We start from the raw sequence: 19,436 nt of genomic DNA, 5'->3' as shown, positions 1-19,436 counted from the left end.
CCACAAGATACAGGTGGAATAAGCCACAGTCATTCTCATAGCCCCAACATGACCATGACAGATTTGGTATCTTTATCTCATGCGTATGACAGCTTGTCCATCAATCACCCTACAGTTGACTCCACACCTTCTCTCGCAGGATGCAGGCCAAGTCCTCCATCCCAGTCTAGAACTCCTCCATCTGAAGGCTCCTTCATGGTTCTGGGATTTGGAGATGACCTGTTCAGAAGAGGTAAAAGAGATTCTTTTAAATCACAGATGTGATAGAACTCATTTATGTCTATAAATAAAAAAGATTCCGGACTTGGTGTGACACCAAACATATCCCCGCAATGAATGCTCTTTTGCCATTCGTTCTAGACTGCATTCTAGAATTTAAAAATCAGGACTGTCCACGAGCTCCATTTGTGTAACCCTGGCTGCCATCGCTGGCTGCCATATGCATTCCACCCCAAGATAGAAGGTCATTCCATATTTACCTACACGCTAACAAAAAGATTCCTTCAGGGTCTTCAAAACCTGTACCCTCAGGTATGAAACTCTACCCCATCTTGGGATACCAGCCTAGTTTTATGCTTTCTGACTGGCTCCCGATTTGAGCCCAGCTATCCTCTTTCCATCTAAATAACCGTATCTATCTTCCTTCCTTCTTCCCGAAGCCACATGGCAACCAACATGAAACCACGCTACACACCTTGGATGTCAGACAAACATTAGCCTTTTATCTTGACGGAACTAAATCTTTCAGGCACTCATCATGCTTATTCCTCTCTATTGCTGAAAGACCAAAGAGATCAGCTGTATCCAAACAACGTCTTTCCAAATAGATCTTGGCATGTACCCTCCTTTACTACCAATGATACAAATTGCAACCCCCACCTGGAACTCGAACTCAAACTCAAATTCCATTTGCTCACTGTCCACCTCGATTGCCTTTCTAAACAGCATGCTGATTACTGACCTTTGCAAAGTGGCCAATAGGGCATCCATAGACACTTTTAGCCAATGCTATGCCATTACCAATGCGCATAAGATTCCTTACTAGGAATCACTGTCCTATCATCCTTGGTAGATGTCACTTGAAGTCCCAGCCTTCCATCTGGGGGCACTGCTCTACAGTCACCTACAGTGGAGCACCAATAGGGATGCTACTCAAAGAAGAAGAGAAGGTTACTCACCTGTGCAGTAACTGAGGTTCTTTGAGATGTGTGTCCCTATCGGTGCTCCGCTACCTGCCCTCCTTCCCTCTGCTGTGGAATTCAAAAGTGGACACTGTGGTAGAGAAGAAACTGAGACCATTTGGACCACACAGCACTATATGGATGCTACTCATGGCACGAGACTGGAAACAGGCACTGCTACCAAAATTCTCTGATCCCAGGCGTAGGGGGCGCTATCGCCCCTACAGTGGAGCATGCATAAGGGGACATATCTCAAAGAACCTCAGTTACTGCAATGTGAGTAACCTTCCCCTCTTCTGTGCTACGTCTGGCTTGAAATAAATGCTGGCCTAGATTTGGTCCTAAGACTCTTCTACCCTTTCATTTGGGGAATTACATTTCCCCTCTCCCCCTTCCGTGAATCCCTTTTCTATCTCCACAGCTGTAGTCACCAACCCCTCCCTATGTTTGTAATGGTGCAAGAATAGCTTCAACTATACCAGGGATAATGAAGCAAGAAGTGTTTTTTCTGCAATAGCATTACACATTCATAGCATTATCCAGTTGTGTCGCTTACATTATGTTTAATTACTTCAGGTGTGAAAGTTTCAAGGTAACTCCCAGACCTAGGACTCCAGTTTTGCAGCACTGAAACAAAACCGTTCGCCTAGTTAGTATACCTTGTTTTATTTGTAGTTATTTCTTGTAACTAGTGAGAGCAAATAGGTTTTTTGATATTCTTGTTCTTGAGATGACCATCTGTGGTGTACTAAGCTTGAAGAACATTTCCTGTGGACCACAGTGAAGTGAATGCTCCTTTTTAATTTTTCTAGTAATAGTATGTTCATGATCTTGTGCTGTATTTTATGTCAGTTGTTGTACATTTCATGTAATCCAGGAATAATGGTAATTTTCTATTCAGCAGTAGTTGCACAGGAATAGGGAGGACATCTTAAGGAAGAGGAAGACAGGCAGTCATCTTGAATCTTAGTAATTCTTGAAAAAAAATTAATGAAATATTTTTTGAAGGAAATGTTTAATTTGAAGTAGTTTTCTATGCTCATTCAATAATGTTACTGAGGAACTGCTAATTACTCTGGACCATGTTAGTAGGGTCCCTAGCCAACCTATGCAAATCATGTAACTGGCAATTCATAAGCTTTCAGATATGTGAGAGGTAGACAGTCATGCATATGCACATGTATTTTTGCTAATTGACTACTCCAGTCCATACAGCACCTTCAGTCAATGTAGCAACCTCTACAGCACGGCCAGAAAGTTTTCCAGTCAGACATCCAGTTATACAGGTCATCAATTCTCTAGCAATCAAAGATGTTAGCAGTTTACTTCTATAAAGCTACACTCATTTAGCAGTCTAATTCTATCACTCAGATTCTGGCAAAGTGATATTCTTGTCTGTCTCCTCCTGCCTACAGTCTCAACTTAACACAAGGGTATGAAGGCTAGGTGATGTATTATTGCTTTGGTTTGGATTTTTAATAAATTTCAATAATTATTTGATTAATTCCATAACTGTTACACTATTAAATGTGGCTTAAATTGATATCAGTGTGTATTAATGACCAGGGGATCTACTCTTTTAGAACAGGTAATATTTAATTGTGAGCCTGAAGGTCTATTGCTATGCAACTGCTCAGTAGGTTAGTTTCTGTGTGAAAGGGTATAAGTTTTCCATTTGCTTGCCTTGAGGATTAGTCCCAAAATAAACAAACCTAATAGTTTACTTGCTGTTGTTTGTGAATAATTGACAGATGCGTAAGGGGCATGATATCCTTTACAAATTTCTTACACTTAATCAAAAATAAGATTAGATGCTGAAGATATATTGAATTATGTTACAGAATGATCTGTTGTGCCTGAGCCTGTTATATCTAATTTTTCTAATAATTTTAGTATAGTTGCTTAACATGTCATATTTTAATTGTTATCAATAAGAACAGAATCACTTAATTCCACCAAAAGTACAGAAAGATAGATGGATGACAAATTAATAATTTACCATATTTGCATAATATGGTGGCACAGAGCATCAGAAGGATTGATGGCAGAAGAGGTTAACAAATTTTAGCAGCTTCCATTAGCTTTTCATTGTCATATGTTTGTGGTGCTGACTGAAATAAGCTTTGTAGGAGATCTCAGTCTAGGGAACTAATTACTTGTGCCGATTGCCATACTGATGAATAGACCCTCATTGTATCATTCCCCTGAAGACGAGGAGCAGTCTGTGATTCACGACTGCATCCTGGCTGATATTTGATAATAATTTTAACAGATAAATGTAGGCAGAATGATGAAGTGCCTATCCATGCTCTACGACTATCAAAGGCATGCACTAGCCAGCTGTGTTCTGCCTTTTTTTATAATCACTAATGGAGAATTTTAAGTTATTAATCGAGCTTTGAGTAAATGTAGCGGTTCCCATGTTTTTAACAATTTTGGGCTCTTGTTTCATTTCTCTAAACTCATTGGATTTTATAATCAAATAGTTCAAGTTTTGACATGATTGAAATGTACTATGATGTAGCTATAGATAGCAAAAATAAGACTTTCAATAAAAAGAAATGCTAACATATTAGTATGTTTTTCAAGAAGTAGCAAGATCTAAGATACCAATGTTATTTTTTTAAATAATAGAATTAGGTATAATAATTCCATGCAATTAGATATGGGATATACTTCATTTTCATGTACTTTAGTAGCTGATCATCAAAATCTAGAGTTTTAAAAATTAAGTACAAGTGTATCATTGTACAATGGATTGTGGCACTGATTATTTTTGTTGGAAAGCTGGATTTACCTTTAGGTATTAATCTTGTCTTTGTTCAGATTTAATTTACAAAACTAAGGACATATAGATGTCTTGTATTTTTAACATTTTGATCTGTAAATTAGTCAAGGCTATCCATTTGTCACCTTGACAGGTACAGTTTTTTATTAGCTTATGAAACAGAAGTAGGACTTTACTCTGTATTTTTCTATTTATCATTCCATCAGAAGTTATGTTAATAAATAAAATTAGTGTTCTGTAATTGAAGCATACAGGTTTTCTAACTGAAGACCTTTAATGATTGTGCTGTGCAGTAGCCTTTTTTTTTTTTTTGGCTGTACCTGAAATAGGTGCTTTTGCCCATTCTCGTGGTTAAAATATTTTTACAATGGTTCTCATTCATCTAACAAGATAGTAACTGGCATTTATATATGACCATATTAAAAAGATCTATGTATATTTGAAGTGTACAATGGAAAATAATGAATTTGATATAACCTCTTCTAGATGGAAATTTTAAAAAGTATGCCTTCAATATAGCAATTATTTCACATCATAACATGTAGTTTTTAATTAAATGTAAAAATACAACTACATAAAGCAGAAATCCAATCTGATTTGCTTGAAAATAGATTGCTATTTCACTCTCCTGGAATGGTTTATTTAAAAACAGTAAATGGAAAAGAAATGCATTTTCTTGTGTTGTTCTAAGCCTCAGGGGCTAAATGTAATGAATATTTTAAGAGATTATTTTAATTAAATTCCTGCACATCTAAACAGAGTAATATTTTATTATCACATACATAACCATGTAACTGAGGTATTCATTAAAGTTAACACTTTCTGGACCAAGAATTCATGGTATGATTTACTGACCTTGTGTGAAAAGGCACAAATTAGGAAGAAAAATGAAGGGGGACAGACTTTGATTAATATAGGTAATGCTATACCATATTTATAATAGCCTTTTCCCTATTCTGGTTTATAAATGCAGTCACTGAGAAAGGTGCCCTGCTGAGGCTGAAATGAGGCTGAAATCGGAGCACATGCCACTAGAGTGTGGGGAAACTGATCACACTGTCAGCAATTCATTTCAAAATGATGTATTTAGTGCTCATTTCACCTTCCAAGAAAAAAGGGAAAGGAGTTCCTTAGACTGGAAGGTGATATTGTTATTTTCAAGGACATACCTAAGTAAAAGATTGCACAAAGGGGGGAGGTAAAAAAAAAAAGAAAAAAAAAAAGGGCAGAGCAAACAAGGAGAGCTTTATGCAGAAATTCAGCACTACCATGCTGTTTGATAATTGCTAACATATGTGACTCCTCTGTTTCATTGTAGTCGTCCTCGTGAGTTCTGGCGCCTTGACTACTGGGAAGATGACTTGCGGCGCCGGCGACGATTTGTGCGTAACCCCCTTGGATCGACACATCCTGAAGCGACACTAAAAGCAGCTGTAGAACATGGTCAGTGTAAAAACTGCTTCTTGCCAGTAGTAGCAGGTACAGTTCATGGCAATGAAGACTAGACCTTCATTCCGACAAGACATTGTTCCACATTCCGAAGGCTTGTCACTTAATTTCAAACGTTTAACAAAAAGATAAATTGACCACTATTCATCATAAACAATGTTAATACCTCTTAAGTATATCTTAAGAGAACCTGCATGTGCAAATGTTTTACACACAGTGTTTGTACACACAGTTCTCATTACTTTGAAGCAAATGTGAATACAATTTTTCCACTAATCCCTGGATATATTATTTGTGATAAATTACCAATTTATATTTTAACAATTCTAATAAATAGTAAATATTTCCCTATGAAAAATCCCAACCAAATTTTCCAGTTAGCTGTAATGTAAAAACGAAAGCAGTTATAAAGCAATATGGATTTCCAGAGATGCTTGTGTATTTCTATCTCCTAAATTTTAGCATGAGAATCCAGCCAGAGAGAGATGCTAACAAATACCAGAGTGCAAGGTAGAGTCCAAGAAGTGATTGCTAGAGGGTAACATAGGTACCTGGTGAGTGAAAGAGGAGATAGGATTTTAATGTTTTCATATGTTCATATTTGCATCTTTTTATTGGAGAAAGCTCTACATATGTTTCCATTTCCATTATAGTGTGTATCTCTAAAATTTTAATTTAGTAACTGTTTTGAAAGCCCTGATAAACTAAAGGGAATAAATAAGCAGAGCCACTGATTGTTCCTTTGGGTTTAAAAATGTATTTAGTTTGATGATGTACTTAAATTTATTATTTTATGACTTTGAGAGCTAATTAAGATACATTAAGTAGAAAAAAAAATCCATTCCCCACATTTAAAATTAATTGGTTCTGATTAAAGCTGTATACTCTAAACCACAAAAGTATATGTTTTCATGAACCAGAATTATTTTTTTAAAATATTTAGCAGCCGTGTTCTTTTTGTTTTCCAATGTATGAATATGTTGTTTCTCTCTCTCTCTCAATTAATATCAATTTTAAATCATTAAGACTATTGTATGGCTCCAGAAGAGCATCATCATCTTAAAGGTTGGCCTTGGCCTAGCATCTTAACCTCTTGCACTCAGCCTTTAAGAGCCATTTCTGGAGGAAAATGCCTACAATATGTCAGCAGATATAATGCCAAATGTGACATCAGTCCTTTAAAATAAATGACCATACAGAAAATAGTCAATAAAGTGATCTAAAAGCAATAATGGTCCCAGACCCCTACATCTTTGACTATAGGAGAAGGAGAAACGAGATGTAGATTTAATTAGGCCACTTCTGCTTTGAGGCTTGTTTTTAATTTTGTGGGTTTTTTCTACACTATGAGTTTCAAGGGCATAAGGTGCCTTTTAGCTAATGATCCTTACATTAGAAAGAACTGCCTCCTTTAAAACCATGTTTAGCGTCAATAAAATAGATTTTTCTCACATGTTTTGAGTTCATATTTACATTGTTGTGGTTTAATATGAATATCTCTTTCTCCAATCTTTATATTCTGTTTATCAGATATATAAAAGTACATATACATACACATCTATATTTTAATTGCTAATCCTTTAGAGCATATCTTTATTTAGACAAACAGTTTTTCCTATGTAATTAAACACAGATTAATACAATTCCACCAACTGGAGAGATGGGTAACATTTATCAATAACCAAACTCCAATTTTTACTGTCTGTTTCTACTAGCTGATTCACATAGGAGAGAGACTCTTTTCCAAACAAAAGTAAACTAAATCCAAGTAGCCCTTTTTGATAATATATTATTGCTAGCTAATGAAAATAAAGTTGATTAAATTTCCCATCAGCTATTCCTTCTGTTCAACATTTTTTAAAATCTTTGACAAACTTCTGTTTTGTTTAATTTTTGATGGTGTTTTAATTGTGAAGTTTTAATTTAATGCCATAATTACTAATTGCCGTTTTCATTATTACATTAATTTTTCAGTTTCTTAAGTTAAAATATTCAACGCATAGTTAAACATAAACACAAATGCCAGATAGGTGGGTCAACTTAGTAATAATTTAGCTAGAAAGAGGCTAACCAGTCATCTATCAGTATTAATACAGACTTCTGAAGTAATGAAAGAAAACAGCATTATAAATATGGACATCAAAACCTTTTCATTATTATAACAACAATAATTAATAAACAATATCAAAGCAGAAAATTCCATCCCTTGGAGATTCTGGTGATGAGACTTTCAGGCTATGCTCTCATGAGTTAGGATGATGCCAGAATTCTCAGTGGAATTGTCCTTATGTTCTATAGTTTCTCATTAATAATGTATCATGAATCATTCTATATCAATTAAATATGCACTTCTGTAAAGCAAATAAACTTTTGGCATAATGAATGCACCCCCACCCTCCCCCCTTAGCCTTTTTTTTTTTTTTTTTTAACAGCATGACCCTACTCTGAAATCAGATATATGGATTTTGCCAAAGAATAGGAAAGTTAAGATAAATGTTTAAGTATAAATAATGAAAAAAGAAAATGTTGAATGGAACGTATTTTTAAAAGCATTTTAATTTTCAGCTAACTTATCACTCTTAAGATAGGCTGTATCTACTGTTGTTTGCATTACAGTAGTTCTAGGTGTAGTCCCTGTCCCAGAGAGCTCACAGTCAAAGAAAGCTCACACTGTGAAATAGCAAAAAAAGATCCAAAAGCAATCAGACATAATACAGTAAACATACAAAAAACAACAGCAACAAAAATCAGCCCTGTTGCAGCCTAGTTATGTTTTCGTAGCAAGACCCCATCTTTTCCATGGATTGATTTGATTTGAAGGAGAGCCTCTGGTGTAGAGGTGGCAGAGTAAATACCTGAAGACTAATGTTCTCTGTTCAGGCAATCAATAGCAGCCCCATGACTATACTTCTGGCTACCTTCTAGTTAAAAACAAATTTTTAATTCTGACAATTTAATTGCCCTTCCCAAGTTCACATTAACTTGCTTGGGAAAAAGGGCTTCAGGTAATTTTTCAAAGGAGGAGGGGGGGAAGAACCTCCAAAATGGTTATTTATAAAAGTCAGTCTGGCACTGTGTGTCTGCACATGGGGAAGGGAAGGGGATGTAATTTTTTCTTTCTCTAGAAATTGAACCCTAAGTTTTAAAATAAAATAACCGGCATAGAAACTGAACTTTCTTTATGGAAATTGGCAGCATCAGGCAAAGATGAACACTTTAAAATAAATTAATTTAAGCCCAAAATCATCTGTTAAAGAAGTCTGACAAAATCTAATTGATGGAAAATACTTTTATGAAATGTGTTCATGTGTGTCAGTTTAAAAAAACCCAACTTTCTGTTTGCAGTAAAATAGACTGTTGTAGTACTGTCAACTTAAACATTGCAGATTGTGCCAGTGTATCCCACCATAATTGTGAAATTGACTAGAAACTGACCATGAACAAAAACAAAGCTGACTAATCAATTTTAATTGTCTAAGCTCAAGTGAAAAAAGAATCAAACACACAAAAATAAAATGGTGCAAAAGAGCATTATATTTTCAATATTTCCCTTTAACTAAGTGGTGATGGTAGTGAAAGAGGGCGAAATTTTTAAATTATTTTTTAAAAATTAAATTATTTTAAATGGACACTACCTGCCTAAACTTTTAAAAATTCTTTATTTTTTTCAATTTGTCAGAAATCAACAACTTGACATCAAGTTATCTGGTGTATAATGCTTTCTGATGATTTATCAAACTGATTTTTAAATTAAGTAGCTGCTAACCTTAAACCATCAATATAAATGAGTGATAAACAAATAGTTGCACCAACCTCCAAAAAAACCAAGCCTAGTTTTATGAAAACTTGAAATTTGGCCAGCAACACAAGATAAATCAAGATTTTAGACCCCTATCCTCCAAGTAGCTCTGCTTCATTAAAGTCAATAAGGCTCCCTACTTGCTTCAGAAATCTGCTTCCATAGAGCTCCTTGCAGGATCAGGGCTGTAGTATGGAGAGGGAGAAGGAAAGAATATGGATTTGAAATAATGGAATAATTACTGTGCCATATAAGTATGATGCCAGTGGTCTCTTGTTTGCTGTATAAGACATAGAGACTATGCCTCTTGGGGTATGTCTACACTGCAAAGAAAAAGCTGTGGCTGGCTCATGCCTGCTTACTTGGGTCGCAGGGCTGTTTCATTGCAGTGTAGACTTTCAGGCTCGGGCTGCAGCCCAACCTCTGTGACCCACCTACCTTGCAGGGGTGGCCTCATTCTGAAAAGATGTAAGCATGCATTTAGATCTGCAGGACTGAGGCCTAAGGCTCAAATTCTGCCAGAGAACTGCAAGAGGGTTACAGGGATTTGCATTAGCAGACACCAAAGCAGGATTTGGGACCTAAATAGGAAATTATTAAATGTTTACTTTGGGGAATGCTTTTTATTCATACTTCTAAAAAGATTTACTGTTAAGAGATCACTTCCTCCCCATACACTTTTTTTTGCATAGTTGAGAATGTTAGCTGCTGAAGGTAGAACATCATAATACTTTTAATGACAGGTTTCAGAGTAACAGCCGTGTTAGTCTGTATTCGCAAAAAGAAAAGGAGTACTTGTGGCAGAAAGAAGAAAAGGAGTACTTAGAGACTAACCAATTTATTTGAGCATAAGCTTTCGTGAGCTGGATGAAGTGAGCTGTAGCTCACGAAAGCTTATGCTCAAATAAATTGGTTAGTCTCTAAGGTGCCACAAGTACTCCTTTTCTTTTTGATAATACTTTTAAGTGTCATTTGTTAGCATTTGACTAAACTGAATACACAAATGTGCATGTACACACATATATGTATGTGGACATGTGTGTGTATGCGCGCATGTATGCATAGACAAGATATATATGTACGAGGCTCTGTCTTGCACACACAAGTCTCAGATTTATACCTGCAGAGAGAGAACTAGAATGCTGTGTGTATAGATTGTATCTGTGCAATATATCTTGTCTGTGCACAATTATGTAAATACACACACGTATGTGTACATTGAATGTATGTATGTGTGTGTATATATTCCTGTATTCAGGTTAGCAGGGTGCTAACAGATGATGCTTTATTATATTCTGATTTTCTGCCTTCCATCAACAAGCATTTTTTTATATTCATATGTATATACACGTGGATCTGTATATATATATATATATATAGATTCATGTATATACATGTATAAAAGTTATATAGATCCACATGTATAACTTATATATAATATATTCACGTATATATAAGTATATACATGTGGAGATATATATATATATATATGAGAGAGTGGTAAGGAGAGGTGATAGAAGTTAAAATGCCCACAAGGAATAAAACAACCAATAGCCTCAAATCTTCAATTAATGCGATTTGCTTCAATAGTTTTCTTTTGGAATATCCATAGTGATATATTTTAAATAATTATAACACAATTCGCCTAGGTGGAAAAATGAAATCCAATGATTGGAAAAGAGATGATGAAAGGAAGAGTTAATTTCTATTTATCCAATCTACATTTATAATTCCCCAGTCACCTTGCTATGGAAAGCCCCTTGTTTACTTTCATTTTCCTAATGATAGTGAGAAAAAAACTGAAGAAAACTTTAGTAAGTTTTAAGTTTTAGTAAACTTTTGGCCAGAAATTACCTGAGTTGTGTCTAAAAGTTGTATGTACAGATCTTGAATTTCAGATTAGCTCTTAAAGGGACAACAGGTACAGTTTTAGTTTGAAATGAGACCTTCAGTGTAATTAAGGCAGAATGTGCCAAAGAGAGTGAAAATATCTGACATTTACTTGTGAATGGCGATTTAAAAAGTACAATCCAGGCACGGTTTATAAAATAACAGATAAAATTTAGCTGCATTTAAAAAATGTTTATCTTTTATTTTGTACTTGAGATCATTTTTTTCTAATTAAAAAATAAAATCGTCAACAGAGTACTATTATGCCATTGAGAATTGAACGCAAGTGCATGTGGTGTGCATTAGAATACTGTTGGTAATTTTACTGCTGCTAACTTAAAATCCTCCAGGGGGAGTTAATTACAGGAAAACCTTTCTAAATATCAGCTGCATATTTTCTGTGACAGGACTGTTTTCAACTCAGGTTGAACAATTCCAGAGTCTGAGTTTTCTTTAGTTATATGAACTGATATATTTTAATACAAAATGTTGTTTCATGGGGTGCAGTGCACTCTGTTTTCCAAGTCAATGAAATCCTATGCATAATGTGGCAAAGCAATTTGGTCTGGAAGAAATTGTCATACAAAAGAGAACTAATTTATAAATTAAACTTCCATTTTTTTAAACTGAAGGCCTAAACATAAAGTAGGGGTTTTTACTTTTCACTTAATTGGATAGTTTATTTTTTGCAATCTACGTGTATATATTTACTTAAACACTTTAAGCCATGGTATATTGCCACTAGGGATTGCGTTCTTCTGTAAATGTTTGCAGATTAAAGTTTTTTTAAAATAAGCCAGTGGACCCTGAAATCCTCTCTGGCAGTAATCAGAGAACGCAATGAGCAATGTGCTGAAGTTAGTTGATCATGATGTTAGACATATGTTTCTTAAAAGAAGTGTGGCCAGGTATTCTCTCATTTAATCATTTATTTTTAAGATTATATACAATTATGTGAATTTTGATAGTCAAAAACAATTGTATGATTGCACTACTATTTCCTGGCATAGTATCTCTGTGTCCACAGCACAGAATACCTTTGATGTATAATGAACCACTGCCTCCTATCTGTTGCTGTGAGCTTGAAATGTAAATAAATAGATTTAATCATGGGAGTGTAGAGATAAAAATAGGGCAAATATTTTCCCCATAAAATTGGCATTTCCTTTGTGTGTATTCTAAATAGAGAGAGGGAAGAAAACTGTTTAAGGCAGGTTACAATTACATGTATTGTCACATTAATGTAATGTTTGCTTAACTATACCATAAAATATTTAATTAGAAGGTATAGCATGAAATATGCTTTCTGTTGCTGATGTTAAAGATTAGGATGATTTTTCATTTTTGTTTTTTATTCAGCATATTTAGTAATCCAGGCACGAACCTATTAACATCCTGTAGACTTTCAGAGTTTGCTTGTCTCATTTTTATAGCCCCTTTTGAAAGCAGGTGGGTGCACACTTCAGTAGAATGCTAAAAGTGATTTTTTTTTAACGTCTCACTCATCTCCATGTCTGTATGGCTGGATGTGTGTATCTAGTTAATGAAATTTGCATATAACTTACTTTTCCAACTCCTTATTTCCACTCCTCCTATTACTAATGGAAAATATAGGAATCTGGCGTCTAGTTCTGCAGTGAATTGGCAAACGGTTTGAAATGTAGTATATTAAGTTCGAGTTTAGTCACAATAAAATATGAAATTATAAGAATACTATTCACAAGGATTAGTTTGCAAGAAGATCTAAAATAAACTCCCCACCTCAGTGACCTCTTCTAAGTAAATCTCTGGAATAGCTGTGTGTCTCTTGCTGTTACTGGTTGGATTTGAATATTTTAAACGTTAGTAAGTCGCAGCTGTTTTGGAAGCTAATACCTAGTGTAGAGAAATTATTTCCATTAATTCTTTCTTGGGACGCCATCAGATGTAACTGGGTATTGAAAGACTCTGGCAACACCGACAGTTTTCTAAAGTTTATTGACTTGCTGCCCTAGCATTGTGCACACGCGAAGATCAGATGCATGGCGCGCTAGCAAGTGTGTGTGTGTGTGTGTGTGTGTGTGTTGGTTTGGGGGGAAGAGAAAAGGAGAGATGTAAAGAAATGCAAATAAATAAATAACCCCTGTGTAAAGAATAAAAGATCAAAGAGGCGCTGAATCGGGTTACGTTGAACAGGAAGATAGGGCGAACCTACGATGTAAACGGTGCATTGGCTTTTGTCTTGAGCAAGTTTGTATCTGTAAAATGAAATCGTGTATTGCTGTTGTCACTGTCTACAAAAGATTTGCTGTTGTGTAGTGAGAGCAGACACGCGCGCACCCTTTGACAGCCTATAGAAGCCAGTCCCTATTTCAGCTTCCCCCTGCCGGCCTGTCTCCAGGTCTCCTGCTGCCTCTCCTCTCTGCTTCGTTTCTCCACTTGCTGCTTTTTGCAGCGTGGAGACAGCAAGGCCAACCCTGGTCGGCTCGCAGCAGTTTCCCTGTTGCGTTTATCCAAAGCTCTAGTTCACTGGCCGGAGAAGTTGTCGGGCGGCGGCTGCAGCTGCTGCTGCTGCTGCTGCTCTCGCTTCCAGCCTGCAGCGCTGGGGGCCTGGGTAAATTCTAAAGAAGCTGCCCGAGCCGCGCAGGGCGCAGAAGGCTGGATCACGGCTCGCGAAGCAGCCGGACGAAGAGCTGCTGTTGTCGCCGCGGCTCTCTGGGTCAAATCGAGCCCCTGAGCTTTTAATGGGGACTCTCCATTGGTTCCAATGGTGAATTTTTCTAAAACCTGATGGCTAGACGTGGCCCTGTGATTGGCAAAGGAATTGTGCCCCTTTCCTGTTTGCCTTTCCTGAATCGACGCTTAAAACGTAGCATTTAAAGACAAGTTACTCTGCAGAGTCTAGAACCATCTCCAGCAGATAGAGCCTCTTAACTTCTGGAGAAATGTCTGGTGGTTTTCTCATCCCAAATTTTGGGAGGACTGAAATAGCGCTAAATACTGCAGAGATGGCCCCGTGTATTTCAAGGCAGGTTTAATAGGATTAAAACTAGCTCAGCTAGCCACTTGTCCCCCTAATGTTAGAGGTTTAACGAGAGCTTCCCGGGCATACTTACTCTCAGCCAGAGTTTTCTCCTCTCTGATCTTCATTGCAAAAGGCTATTTTCCAATCACCGTTGCCTCTGAGAGCTGATAGACAGCAATGTTTCTCTCTTTCATTTCAGCTCCAGACGAAGACGTGCTTCTTAAAGGAAAGCAGTCCATCAAGAGTCAGGTTTTAGGAAATCAGAACTCGGAGAGTGAGATTCTCTTGGAAGGCGACGATGATACCTTGTCATCCATTGAGGAGAAAGATTTGGAGAACTTAATTGGTAACTTCAGCTGTCTATTTGCTCCCTAGCTCCTCAGTTTCCTTACCCATTTAGCTCTATTTTCATACTTTTTTGCAGTGAGTATTGTTTTGGGATAGACAGTGATAGATTGTTCTTTCCCATAATTGAGTTAATGAAAGATAATTTTCTGTGCACCTCAGGGTTTGAGACTCAGCTTTAGCACACTAGTGAATTTTCCTTCTGCGGCTTTTATAACCCTATTGTTTTCACCCGGGAAGATTTAAAAAAAAAAATAAAATTTTTTTTTGCATTTTCCTAAGAAAGCATGTGTAGAAAAGTAGCCTTTTTCATTAACAAGAGCTCCCTTTTTCTACTTTTGACTAGTCTAAGTGCTCAAAACCCTGGGGCTAGTGGGCAGTTTTGTTATTTATAATTGGAGGCTTTAGAGAGCTCTATTTTTGAGTCATAAAAATACATCAGTCACTTCTCTTTTGTTGAAGGGTCTGTTTACTGCATTAAGAGTTCAACTCTTCTAACCCTTCTCCTCAGTCCTTTTTCCCCAAAAGTATCCTCATAGCTGATGTTTTTTTTTTCACCCTGAAAATGGTCAGTTCCATTAACTTGATTACTTTTACTGTGTTGGATGCACGCCTCTTTGTTAGAGTTTGCAATCAAAATGGCTTAAACCTGCTTCTTTTACCTATAATGTTTAAATGCTAAACAATAGCTCCAAATTCAGGGACTACAACTTCCAATTTAGCTCCATTTTTAAAAGAGTAACACAGGCTTATATGAAAACTTGAACTCCTTTGCACCATTCCACTTTACATGTGGATTTCTATGTGTGCTCATAATCCACATCCATTAAATTTACAGAAGAATGTTGCCCAGTTAAATTCTGACTTACTAGGAAGCAAATAAGTTATCAAAATGGAAGATGTGAAGTAATTGGAAATCGTATTTCAGGGCAATTCATTTACCCATTGTCTGAACTACATGCCACTTTTCTTTTTTAGAACATTGAAAATATAGCCTAATGTTAAGGTCATATACTAATCAGTGAAATAAAATAGAAGTAATTGGAGCATAATGCAATATTTTTAATGGAATCTGTTCCTGTCTATTGCTGGTCTCCTCCTCAACAGCCTTCCACCCATTTCCTTCTCTTTTATTATGCATTGCTTGCTTCTAGGAATACATTCATACTGTAATAGAGGTGAAAGGGGAGTTTAATTATTTAATCTTGACAATGGCAATAGGATTAAGAAGTAATCCTCACTAATAAAGTGGTGTGGGTTAGAAATGAAGTGGAAATTGTCAGGGGTCTTCTACGGGACCTGGGTTGCCCCAGCTTCTGCAGCTGTCTGCTCACCCTGTAATTGAATGTCTGAGAGTGATTGAAAAAATGTTATTTCTCCTCTGGATTACATGCTAATGTACAGAGGGCAAAGGGAGACAGCAAAAGAACACATAGCTGCTTATTTCAACCATTTGTGGGGATGAGCTTTGGGAAATCATGGCAGTTCTGCAACTATCTGATGCCCATCTGCAAACACAATGTATTTGTACATTGGGAATAGAGGGCAAAGCTGCACTGATCTCAGCAGAGCATCTCTGCTATTGTCCTACTGGCACACATTAAGATTGATGTGAGATTAAAGACCATCATCCTCCTAACAATCGATGGAAATAACAATTCATCTGAGTTTTTTGGCAGTTATTCACCCATTGATTACCTGAACGTGTGTACCTCATTTATAGACACTTTATTAATTCAAAATTGTACATGTCACTTTCTCATATTTTCAGTTTTTTTTACAAAGATTTATGGCAAAGCTGCCACAAAGTAACTTAATTTTAATCAATTGGATAACAAATCTAACCTGTTTTCCCCTTGTATGTGTTCTCTTACATAATAGGTTGTGTGTTGTCAGATCTGTGCTGAGCCTATTGTTTTACTAGTAGTCTGATTTGTCTCTGTGATAAGCCCTGTGGAGATGTGATTATTCCAGTAAAAATTCATTCAGTTGGAAACCAACCCTCCAGCTGTTTACTCCCACAGTCCCCAAGCTACACTAACACTATCTGGAATCCTTGAACAGTATTTAACAATGGAATTGAAAGCATGTTAAAAACATTGTACTTTACAATCCCTAGTATTGACTGTTTAATTTTAACAATAGATTTCCAGCATTCATGGGAGGGAACACATTTAGAAGGTTAAGACAATTTTGAACCCAGACTGCTGTGTTCATCTTTTTAGAATTTTATTGAAACCCGTTAAGTTCTTAATGCACACATTTGAAATTAAGATTTCAAGTCTTCACTTACTGTATTATTTATAACAGCAGATATATGGCTATATAAGTGTTTCAAAACTGAAAATGTGTCAGAATAAAACTAGATGATCTAACAATAAAACCACCTATCTGGCTCATGCATCAGTTGCAGCTGTAGCTGCTTTGGTGTTTGGTAATGCAGAGAGGTTGCAAGTCTGTGACATGTACTTATTGGAGTAACAACAGTTTGCTTTTTTAAACTAAGATCTCTGGTACTTTTTACCTTGTTTTTTGAGGTTAGAAAACAAATAACCTATGCTTGTTTCTGTGCAAGGTTGTGTAATCTGTTTGGATGTTTTGATTATTGCTGTTTTGCTCCTTTGGCAGGTCCAGTTAGCCTGTGTACACCAGCACAGCTTGTGGCTCCCTCTATAGTAGTGAAGGGCACTCTTTCCATCACCTCTTCTGAACTCTGCTTTGAGGTAGATGAAGAAGATCCCAGTTTTAAGAAAATCGACCCCAAGGTAAGAGATTGTTGACCTTCACCCGCTGGTGACAAATTACATGACCATTAATTCTCCATCCAACCTCCATTACCTCTATAGGTCACAAGTGTTCGTGTTTTTCTAAGTTTGTGACTGACTATGTGCATTAGCAAAGTTCATTTAAGTGGAGGGGGAAAAATCCAGCTCAGATGTTAATTAGCTTGTTGAAATAAAGCTCCAGGGAGGCATCCTAAATAAAGACATCTTGGACCACAAGGCCTTTGTGAACACTAGAAAGTTCAACAAAACTGCTAGCTGAATCCTTTGTTTTACTTTCCTGTTTTTTTTAATGTAATGCCAATATAACATAATACTCTGCTCGCTGCACTCATTATTTTGCAGTGCTTCTATTTCCCGTTATTATATAGCAGATTTTACAGAGCATTGTATTTATCATAATCAAGCAGAAAATGTTATTTTCCCTTTAAAATGTATTTATGAATAGCCTTGTTAATATAAGTAAACTTGAGTAACCTGAGTTAATTACCTGATTAGCAATTTTTTGTTTAAAATTAGATTCACTTTGCAGTAAAATTCAGTTTGAGGGCTTAAATTTCTCATGCAGTGCGAAATTAGCACTATAAAGATTGCACTTGAATGATCCCCATAATGTTAAAAAATAGTAACAGATGTGTGGCCTTACTACACACATGCTCTTATTGTATTATAAACATGGAAAGAGTCCATGGATTTTACCATATCTATGTATTAAAACATTTATGTGGGGTGGGGTGCAGATAACTGAAACTATTAATTTATTTGGGTATAGTAAATTAATTTTTCAGACCTTTGGTTGTGCCAAAATATCTTTGAAACAGTTTATAATATTAGGAAGAGATTTGTAAACCTTCGAAATCCTTGCCAATTTTGTGAATAATTTTCTTTTAAAACACACTCTTTTGTTTGGCTATATATATATAAAAAATGGAAAACCACGTATTTAGCATTAATGTGTTAGTGTACTTCCAATGTCAATCTAACATCTTCAGAGTCTTAGCTCAGAAAATGTACTGATTCGGTTTTTGTATGTGAAAAAGGAAAATAACGTGTCTCCACTGTTTTGCATGTTTCATTGTTCCATGTTTAGCATGTAGGATCATTTAGTACAGTTTGGAACATTCACCACTGCACCCTGTTTCACTTACAGGGACTATCCTTAGTTCAATCTGCTTTCTCTCTGCATGTGTGGTGGTTCTCACAAAATGTAAATGGGCATTCTAGACCAATTGTACTTCTAAATCTGTAGCAGGGAGATTGTTCTTGGATTCCTATAAGAAAGGCAGTCAGTCTGTTAGTGTTTGGAGTTAGCCTGGTTTGGGGGAGATGGGGAAATGGGGGGGTGGGGGTGGAATTCAGTTTTGTGTTTTAAAGACGCTCCTTGATTTCCCATTGTATAGTGGTCAAAGACTAATCCTATATTGCTTTTGTTTTAAAGACAAACACAGATACAATTTAACTTTCCATTAATCATTGACACTTTCCCTGCCTCCACCCCATATTACCATAGGTTGATATCTGTAGCCAGAGTTTTGTAGAATATGCCCTTGAAAATCCAAATTCTGCGTTTTCTCAGAATGCCTGTTTAATTAATGAGTCTTCATCTGTTTGATAAATTCAACTTCCCTGTATATTTGTCTGAACTACTGGGAAAGAAAACATTGTGACAAGTTTTTTGAAGCAAAACCTGCAGTGGAGATAATATCAGTAGTGATAAGATCAGAGTTTATATTCTTACTCCAGGATTGTTTGTACAAGGACACAGTAGTCCTACAAGCACTGAGTTAAACCCATTTTGTCAGGTGAGCCAGGTTCAGAAAAGCTGTCTGCTTCTGTTGGTTAAAAAAACAAACAAACAAACAAAACCCAAGGCAACATTTTAAGACTTTACAATCCCAGAAATTTTGCTTTTCCATAATTTTGAGGTGGTGAGAGTATGCATGTGTATATTTGCAGGTAGAAATTAAAGATGATTTTACATAAGTATTTTATAGGGTCACTTTGTGTATCTTTGTGATCACAACGTAAACTAGATGGAATTGTTTTTGAAGTGGTTTCAGTTTTACTTTATAGTTATCTTTTTAAGTTGTTTTAAAATTCTTATGTAAACACAAAACCAACCCAAACTTTAAAGGCTATTTCTTTCTGGATTGTCCACAGAGAAGCGGAAGTAGTTCTTTGAAACAAGGTTTTGCAT

General features: G+C 36.2%; 1 protein-coding gene across 4 annotated transcripts in view; it reads left to right on the top strand.

The window, feature by feature from the left end:
• LRBA (LPS responsive beige-like anchor protein) overlaps positions 1 to 19,436 on the top strand; it is a 552,094-nt gene that overhangs the window by 283,107 nt on the left and 249,551 nt on the right. For 2 of the 4 annotated variants that reach the window (XM_077815359.1, XM_077815363.1), the window contains 3 exons: positions 5,288 to 5,448; positions 14,311 to 14,457; positions 17,085 to 17,221. In XM_077815359.1, coding sequence (XP_077671485.1) covers positions 5,288 to 5,448; positions 14,311 to 14,457; positions 17,085 to 17,221 — 445 coding nt within the window. The remainder of the gene's footprint in view (positions 1 to 5,287; positions 5,449 to 14,310; positions 14,458 to 17,084; positions 17,222 to 19,436) is intronic. The other 2 variants (XM_077815362.1, XM_077815360.1) reach the window with 1 other exon arrangement.

This window comes from Eretmochelys imbricata, chromosome 4 (genome assembly GCF_965152235.1).
Source record: "Eretmochelys imbricata isolate rEreImb1 chromosome 4, rEreImb1.hap1, whole genome shotgun sequence".
Taxonomy (NCBI): domain Eukaryota; kingdom Metazoa; phylum Chordata; order Testudines; family Cheloniidae; genus Eretmochelys; species Eretmochelys imbricata.
Note: the sequence above shows the minus strand (reverse complement) of the source record. Positions and strands in the feature narration are given on the sequence as shown.